General features: G+C 54.6%; 1 protein-coding gene across 1 annotated transcript; it reads left to right on the top strand.

The window, feature by feature from the left end:
- Nucleotides 1–305: 305 nt before the first annotated feature.
- Nucleotides 306–1,434, top strand: PPP1R3G (protein phosphatase 1 regulatory subunit 3G). The gene has a single exon (XM_065912215.1). It carries the CDS (start codon nucleotides 306–308, stop codon nucleotides 1,359–1,361), a length of 1,056 nt encoding a protein of 351 aa, XP_065768287.1. The 3' UTR covers nucleotides 1,362–1,434.
- Nucleotides 1,435–9,355: the final 7,921 nt, after the last annotated feature.

Raw genomic sequence — 9,355 nt, 5'->3', positions numbered from 1 at the left:
CAGAAGGACGATCGAGCTGAGCGCGGGCTCACTCCGGAGCTCGGGGGACAGGGCTGGGTGAACCGGGGAGTCCCGGGGCCCCGCCCGCCCGGACTCCGCGCCCCCGGGCCCGCCCCCGCCGCGGGCCGGCTCCAGTCCGTGCGGCCGCGCCCGGCCCGCGCCCTCCTCCCACCCCGCCCCCGGGCAGCGCCCCCAGCCTGCAGACTGGAACTGCCTTCTCCTCCCGCACCGAGGCGGGCGCTGCGCTCTCTGTGCACCTCCCCAGGCGTCAAGTGTCCCCAGGACAGGTCCCGGGCCAGAGCGTCATGGAGCCCCGGGGGGTGCTGCTAAGTGCGGAGGCGCCGGGACTCTCGCCCCCGGAAGAGCCCCGGGCAGCCGGGGAGCCGCCCGCCGCGGGAGGGCCCCGCACGGAGGGCGGCGTGGATGGCGGCTGCGCGGCGGCGGCCCCGGGCCCCGACGCCGAGCGCGGGTCCTCGCAGGAGCCGGCCAGCGCCCGGGAGCAGGAGGCGCGGCTGGAGAAACGCCGCCGCGCGCGCTCCTTCTCGCTGCCCGCCGACCCGATCCTGCAGGCGGCTCAGTTCCTGCAGCAGCGCGAGCCGCCTGCCCCGGGCGCGGAGGGCGGCGAGGCGGCCGAGGACGCGCCGCTTGGCCCGGGCGACTGCTGCGCCAAGTGCAAGAAGCGGGTGCAGTTCGCGGACGCGCTGGGGCTGAGCCTGGCCCGCGTGAAGCACTTCAGCGAGGCCGAGGAGCCGCAGGTGCCGCCCGCCGTGTTCTCACGCCTGCGCAGCTTCCCGGCGCGCGCCGAGGACCTGGAGCGGCTCCCGGAACTGCTGGCCGCGGTGGTGGCCGCGCCCCCCCGCGCGCCGCCGCCGCCCCGGCTGCAGCCCCTCTTCGAGCTGCCCGGGCCGAGCGCCGCGGCCGCGCGCCTGCGGAGACAGCGCGTGTGCCTGGAGCGCGTGCAGTGCGCGGCGCCCGGCGGCGCGGAGGTGACCGGCTCGGGCCGGGTGTTGGGCTGCCCCGGGCCGCGCGTCGTGGCCGTGCGCTACACCTTCACCGAGTGGCGCTCCTTCCTGGACGTGCCGGCCGAGCTGCGGCCCGAGCCGGGGAAGCCTCTGCCGCGGGACGCGCCGTCGGGGGAGCCCGGGGACGCCGAGGAGGAGGAGGAGCCCGGCGCCGAGCGCTTCCACTTCGCGCTGTCCCTGCCCCCGGGCCTGCTGCCCAAGGAGGGGGAGGACGCGGACGCGCCGGGGCTCGCCGTCCACTTCGCCATCTGCTACCGCTGCGCCCAGGGCGAGTACTGGGATAACAACGCGGGGGCCAACTACACGCTGCGCTCGGGGCGCCCGGCCGACGCGCTGTGAGCCCGCGGGGCCGGGCCGACGGCGCGCGGGGCCCAGGTAGCCGGGCACCGTCCCCCCAGGGAGAGGGAGGACCTCACTGCAAGCTCGTTGGCACCCAGACAGGTCCTGCCAGCAAGCACGGAGCCCGGGCCAAGCGCCCTGCCTTGCCTGCCGCTTTGGCCTTTGGAATTCTCGCCCCGCATCGAATGGGAAGAAATCCTCAAGATTCCGAGCAGTGACTTTCTCCACGGGAAAAAAAAAAAGACTCCTGAGCGAGGCTGCAAACCCTTGGGATTTGCTTTTAGCTGGGGACGCCCCCTCGGCTCTCATGGAGAGGTGGAAGGAAGGCGTGGAGAGCGGGTCAGCGGGAGCCTTCGTGTAGCTGCCTTTTCTCTTAATTGAGATCTGCGAAGTATTTGCGCTTGCACACGGATATCCTGTTGAAAATTTAAGGCCACGTGCGTGTCTGCTGTTACTGGATATTTCAGCTCCTGGCAGTTTGGGAGGCCTTGGCAGTTGGGCCCATCTTCAGTGGATGCTGCTGCACTTAAAAATCATCAAAGCACAGTATTTTCAGATTTCCCTTGTCCCATCCCGCCTCTCTGATATGGAAAGGGCCTAGATTTTCCACAGTGGGCTAGAGTGTTCTTAAAAATGTTTTGTAGAAGTCGTTCTTTCCCCAGGCAGAACAAGATCTGTGGTGAGTTGAAACGCCAGAGTGCTCGTCCGACCTCGGCTATGAGCCGGTCTCCGGCCTCCAGCCCCTTTGTGCGGGCAAAGCACACGGTCGCTGCTGGCCTTCTGGGCCCTCCAGCAGTCAGAGAATCTGGACTCTCAGTGGCTGGACTCCATGGCGGGAGATGAGGGAAGGAAAGGGCTTTCTGTGCCTCCCGGAGCCACAGTGGGGAGTGGTGACTTGAAGGATGAAGCCTGCCCACCCAGAAGATCCTGCTCTGAGCCCACTGGGCTACGACTGCGGGCACCAGTCTGGTTGGCGGTCTTCATTCACTGCTGATGGCCGTGGGTGCCAGGGTAAGGTGGCCAGGCACGACCAGGGCTGGTGAGCCTCCTGAGGACTTGACTTCTCCAGACCTCGATCATCCCTTGGTAACCTGTCTTTCTTTGGCTCTCACGTGTTCGGGCACATGGCTAGTATAGTCAGCTCCGTTTTGCAATGCTAATCTTCAGGGAGCGGTGGTTTCACTGCTGCTCTCTAAGAACCAGGGTAGGCAACCTACAGCCCACGGGCCAGATGCAGCCTGAAGGCATTCATGTAGCTGAGAGCTAAGAATGCCTGTTACGTTTTTAAATAGTTGGAAGAATTCAAAAGAAGACTATTTTTGTGACACATAAGAAGTGTACAAAATTCAAATTTCAGGGCCTGTCAGTACAGGTTTGTAGGAACACAGCCATGCACATTTACGTACATGTTATCCACGATCACTTTCCTGCTACAAGTGCAGAGCTGAGGAGATGCAGCAGAGACCACATGGCAAACTCTGAAATATTTACTATCTGGGCCTTTGTAAAGTCTGCTCTAGAGAAGTAGTGTTGTTTTTTTTTTTTAACTATATGTTGAGAGTTATACTTAAAGCAGTTAAACTTTTAGTAAAAATTTGTTACTTGACATAAACCTCCTTTGGGTAAAGGTAAAACTGGTTGCATTCCTCTTGGTAATCTTGGTTGATTACAATAAACACTCAGACACCAAATGTACAATTATTCCTTTACTGGGGAGGGGAATCCATCTGCTGCTTCTAAGAAATAGCAGAGGGACTTCCCTGGTGGCCCAGTGGTTAAGAATGTAGGGAATGAGGGTTCGATCCCTGACTGAGGAACCAAGATCCCCTATGATGCAGGGAAAAGAAGAAAGAAAAAGAGAAATAATAGAAGGTCAAGACAGCTGCACTGTGGCACCCCTCGGAATTAACATCAAGCTACAAAAAGCTGCCAGATATTTCCATGCCTTAAAATGGGATGTCTCAAGCTATAGAAATATTTAGTTTGAACTCTGGTTTGTAAAATATCCTTTTTGACTATGGCGGTGTTTGCCAAAGGTAACTGATCATGGAAAAAATTTAAATACTGATTTATGAGTGGAAAACCATCAGGAGTTAATGAATTACAATTTATAGTTGGAGTAAAGCAGACTAAAAAAAAATGGTCATGTGGATGACCTAATGTGCTTATAAAAAAACTTTTTAATGATAAAGTGGCCCAGACGGAAAGAAACCGCCTGCAATGCAGGAGACCCAGGTCCCACCCCTGCTTGGGAATTTCCTCTGGAGAAAGTGAAAGTTGCTCAGTCGTGTCCAACTCTTTGCGACCCCAAGGACTGTACAGTCCATGGAATTCTCCAGGCTACAATACTGGAGTGGGTAGCCTTTCCCTTCTCCAGGGGAATCTTCCCAACCCAGGGATCAAACCCAGGTCTCCCTCATTGCAGGCAGATTCTTCACCAGCTGAGCCACAAGGGAAGCCCAAGAATACTGCAGTGGGTAGTCTATCCCATCTCCAGGGGATCTTCCCGACCCAGGAATCGAACTGGGGTCTCCTGGATTGCAGGCGGATTCTTTACCAACTGAGCTATCAGGGAAGCCCTCTCCTTTGGCAACCCACTCCAGTATTCTTGCTTGGAGAATCCCATGCAGAGCAGAGCCTGGCGGCCTTCAGTCCATGGGGCAGCAAAGAGTTGGACACAACTGAGTGACTAACACTTTCACTTTCAAGCAATTATTAGAACTACATAATTTTTCTGCTACTAAATACAAATGCAATCAAGTGTTTTTATTCAATGTCTGATATTGGGTCTGGCCTATCACTTCCTTTTTGAAAGTGCATTACTGCATAATAATAACACCTAGATAAATACATTTTCTATTTTTCTTTTTTTTTCTTTCTCTTTAAACCACTACAATAGTGTAATCTATTTTTCTTATGAATACATTTTAGTTGAAAAGTATTGATAGTGTAAATGGCCTGTGTAATACAGTTTGAAATAATAGTTCATATGGCAGCAATGCATTACTTTGGATTCTTTTAGATTATTAAATTAATTATTAAAATTAGCACAATAGTATGATCAAAATAGAGACCCTCTTATCCTGTATCTTTTTAAATAGTAACCCATTAAATCTAGAATAAAATACATGAGAAATGAATTTTTAAGAGGCCATGTACAGCAAAAACTTTATGCCTATAAAAACCATTACTGATTTTCAAAATTATATTTTGGAATTCAAACAATTTTAAGATGACTTGTTTCATAATATAAAAACTTCAAACTGTTCTGTTTGGGAACTGTGTGCTGAGAGTTATATTTGGTAAAGTATAACTGTTAGGAAAGAAAACCTGGATTTGCTCTCCCGTCAGTCTTGGAGGTTAACTCTTCTGAGGCTCAGGTTACAAAGACCTGTAAATTATGGTGAACAGCCAGATTTTCTGCATGTGGTTATAGCCTTTCAAAGCTCTAGAACTGGCAATCTTCTAAATGTCAACCTTACTTCTATAAAGTGCCAACTTTTCACTGTAGATTGATAGCAAACACTTTGCAAAGAAATGTCAGGACGTTAAAACAGCTCTTTTTTGGTTTGTTTTTGAAAAGTATCAAAGGAAGGGGCGGTAGTGATGGGCGTGAGGAAGTGTTTAAGAGTGTACTTCCCGAATGGAACGAACACACACATTTGTCCCCAAAGCTAAATTCCCACAGTGCAGCTGTGGCATTTTTGCTGTAATATTTATCACAACTTGTTAGGTGAGGGTCACTCTGCTTGAGAATGTCATAGCTTCAACATCTCACCCCGCTCTAGCGATCAAAAACTAGAAGTTCTGCTCAGCTCAGCCGAGGACCCTGACTTTTACCAGAGGGACTCGAGTTTCTTCTGTTTGGGCAAGGTGGGGCCCACGGGTCAGGGGACGTTGCGTGAAGTGTGTGTCCCAGTCCAGAGCATCAGAGCAGTGCTTGGAAATGCAGCCATCTGTGTGGACAACCCTGATAACCCCCGGGTTTATGAAGCAAGGTGACAGAGATCTAACTGAGGATCCCAGCCGAGCCCTGGGGACAGCAGGCAGCTCTGTGCGGCGGCAGGACCGCGGCCCGGGAGCCGTCCTGCAGCAGCGGGCGGTGGGCAGTGGGCATCCAGAGTCCGGCTGCAGGGCCTGGGGAGCCTTCTCCCGAAACACAGGTGTGCTGTGTGCTCCCAGCTGGCCACGGCCCCGCCTGCCGTACCCCTCCTGCCCTGCCCAGGGGCAGGCCTTCCCAGGCGATGCTGTGAGTTTGAGCCACGCAGAGCCCGCTGCTCGTTTGATTTTTGAAGGTTTATTTTGGACTCCCGCTGTGTCGCTGTAGGCGCTTCCCATCTTTTGCGCTGGCCCAGCGGCGTTTATGCATTTTAGCATGCTCGGTTTTCTCATCCCCCACTCAGCCGCTCGTCTCTCAGGAGCGTGTGGCTTGGAGCCATGTAGGGTGTTGTGACCATTGCCGTGTGGATGTTGTCACGAGTGCAAGGAACAGCCTTTGGGAAGAAACGGGAGGTTTGCTCTTGTGCGACATCACGGGACTGGTGTGCGCCTCTGGCTCTCGTCGCGGGACACGGGCTTGGAGGTTAAAAGGGGGCACCGCACGTGCTGTAGCTTGGCAGGCGGCCCTGACAAACAGCGGGCTGTCTGCAGTCCAGCTCTGCCCGGCCAGCCCCCGTGACGCCAGGCCTGGGCGGTCTGCCAGCATGGGGGGGGTGCTTTGCGCAGTCACAGTGGCAGGGGGCTGAGCGGAAACTGGGCCCAGCCCAGGGGCCCCCTCTTCCTCCTGCAGGGCCATCCTGGCCTTACTGCCGGCAAGCGGGCCTGAAGCCCCTTCGGGAGCGGCCGGCCCTGCTTCTCCTCGGCATTGGTGATGGGTGGACACACTCCACCAGGTGACCTGCTGTGTCTCCACGTCCTCCTCCAGGCTCCCTTCTGCTGATGAGCGGACTGTCAGGACGCAGCCCTTCGTGGTCCTTTAAGCCTCCCAGGTTGGCGGCCGGACAGCTAAACACTGTGACTTTAGGCTCACTAGGACCGAAAGCCCTTTGAATCTTTTTGATGCAGTATTTGCGTCCTGTAGAGTTAGTGCTTCGGCTTCACCCTCTGTGAACAGACACATTTTTGGTAAAGAAAGAAATGAATCACCTTTGGGTTTTGGGGAGACATCTGAGATGGTGAGGATCAAGGACTCGCTGTGAAGGGGTGATAGTGAGACGTACCTGGTGGATCTAATAGAAGAGCGGAAGTCTGTGAAGGCAGGAGTTCCATTTCAACCCGGAAATCCTTCGATACACACACATCTCTGGTAAAGCACAGACGCTGTAGAGACACTTCCAGACATTCTTGAGAAATCGGAGCTGTGTAATTACGCATCCCATTGGTATCGTTGGCACTGCTCGGTTCTCTGAAACCTGTTAACTCAAGTCATTGCCCAAGGAGCACCGGCAGCCTCCCAATGTGTCCAGAAATGGGAAACTCGGCCTGGAACTCCGAATGCAGTCAAGGTTGACAGCAGGTGTCTGGTGAACTGCGCTTGAAACATTTAACCTCCAGGTCGAAGAATTCCCGAGCACGTCCTGCAGAAGGCCTTTCTGTAAGGAGCTACGCGTGTTCTGTAGAACACCCACTCGAGCACGTGAGAAGGTTACGGTGCTGGGAAATCATGGGCCTTAAAGGGGCCGCCTGCAGGGCTCCACGGTGTTTGTAGGTACAACGCCTCCCGGGACGGCTCTGGGAGAAGAACTCCTGACATCAGGAGGCTGTTTGGATGCAGCTGAATCGGCGTTTTTTACACCCGAAGTGGGAGAAACAGGTCTCTCGTAGGAAGTTAGGTTTTGTCTGATTTTTACATTACATAAAAAGAAATGTGCATTTACATTCAGAACCACTTTAAATGGCTTAGAGAATTCCATTTGTGTGTCCTTTTCAGCCTGGTTAAGGAGAATATATTCTTTTGGAAAAAAACAAAAACAGCCCTCATTTAGATCTGTGATTCCGCTGCTTATTTTCCCATCCCAAAATGTCTGAACCAGAGGTGCTTCTGTTATGGCATTTGAAGCGCTGCTGTTTGTTTTAAAGTCATTTTTCATGACTTTCTGGGGACTTCCCTGGTGGGTCAGTTGCTCAGACTCTATGCTCCCAATGCAGGGAGCTGGGGTTCAATCCCTGGCCGGGGAACTAGATCTCACGGGCCACGACTGAAGATCCTGAGTCTCTCAGCTAAGACGCGGCCAAATCCAAAAATAAATATCTTAGAAACTTCAGTTCAGTTCAGTCACTCAGTCGTGTCCGACTCTTTGCGACCCCATGAATCGCAGCACATCAGGCCTCCCTGTCCATCACAAACTCCCGGAGTCCACCCAAACCCATGTCCATTGAGTCGGTGATGCCATCCAGCCATCTCATCCTCTGTCGTCCCCTTCTCCTCCTGCCCCCAGTCCCTCCCAGCATCAGGGTCTTTTTCAGGGAGTCAGATCTTCGCATGAGGTGGCCAAAGAAGATTAACAACAACAAAAAAATGGAATTTCTGTACTGATGCGACTGCCCTGAAAGACTAGTTTTTCTGGCCGAGGAAACACCTTCAGAATGGGCTGTGAGGTCTTGGCTTCCGAGGCTGGGGGCTACCCGGCCCTGCGTGACCCGCCAACCTGGAGCCAGGAGCCGGTGCTAGGGAGAGGATGCGCCGCGTGGGGCCTGGGCCTCCCCGCCCCGAGACCCCGGCCTGGGCAGGGTGGGCTGCGGCCGCCATGAAGACCAGGGCAGGCCCTGGGGCCCTGATCCGACAGCCTGCAGGCGGCTCGGGAGACCCCCAGGGATGAGTTGGTTAAGCCAAGGGTTTCCAAAGCCATCGGCGCCATTCTCTGTAGGACAGACCCCGTGATCCGTTACCTGTACGCGACCGCGGACGCTGGAGGTGGGCCGGTCGCAGGTCCCGGCTTCAGCGTAGGGGCTCCCATCGCTGTGAGCGATGGTCTGGCTTCAGCCCGGTGTGGTTGAGTCCACGGCCACTGCAGTGTCACCAAATACCCACATCATGCCTCCAGGGTCTGGAGATGCAACGCAGCTCACCCCGGGGCGTCTGGAAGCCCTGGGCTCTCAAGGGAGGCTGCTTCGGGCAGCTTTGGGTCACACGGGTGGGGGCAGGCCTCAGGGCCCAAGCCGACCATGACTGGGGCGGGGGCACGCGGAGCCTGCTCTCCGAAGCCAGAACCGTGGGGCCTGAGTGCTCCTTGTCGGCCACCCTCCCAGACAGGATATGTTTGTGTTTATATGTTAATGTTTGTGAGGAATTCTGCACAGTTCCTTCTAATAATGAGAGAAAGTAACCTCATTAACCTTCGTTTTGACATTTGCCTGAGAAATATGCCCGGTGGAATGTCTGGCTTGAATAACAGGTTTCTGTCAACGTGATTCTGATACTGTTTACTTAAACTGGAACTACTGTAGTCTGAACCCAGCCCCTGTGTTTCTCCTCGATGTTTAAGAGGATGATTATATCTTTGTGGTTTGAAAACGTCGTTTCAGTTCTAAGGAATTTGCAGGAGGTCTTCTGTGGGCTGCTCTGCTGTTATGGTGATATTTCTGTATGTGCTACACTTAAAAAAAGTGCTGAACCCAAAGTCCTAATTTGAATAAAGAAGGTGAAGTGACTTGGGACCTTGAAAGCCGTCACTGAGTCTGGGAACGTATTCGGGGCTCACCACTGCGGCGGGGGGCTCTGGACTTGGTGGGTCGGGGCCGTGGATGCTGTGGACATCCCGCGATACACACGCGGCCCCCAGCGCCGGGGCCCCGAGGCCTCAGCGCGAGGCCGGAGAGCCTGAGTCCCTAGTAGCGTCCGAGCACCGATTTCCGGGTTCTGCCAATGAGCCAAGGTTGCAGGCGATCCTATCGCTGGGGTAAGTTATGAGAAGCGAACCCGGGAATTCTCTGCTTTTTTCTGCAAATACTTGTGAGTTTCAAACCATTTCAGATAAAAAGTTAATAACAACGCT

The sequence above is a fragment of the Muntiacus reevesi genome, chromosome 20 (assembly GCF_963930625.1).
Source record: "Muntiacus reevesi chromosome 20, mMunRee1.1, whole genome shotgun sequence".
Classification (NCBI taxonomy): Eukaryota; Metazoa; Chordata; class Mammalia; order Artiodactyla; family Cervidae; genus Muntiacus; species Muntiacus reevesi.
Note: the sequence above shows the minus strand (reverse complement) of the source record. Positions and strands in the feature narration are given on the sequence as shown.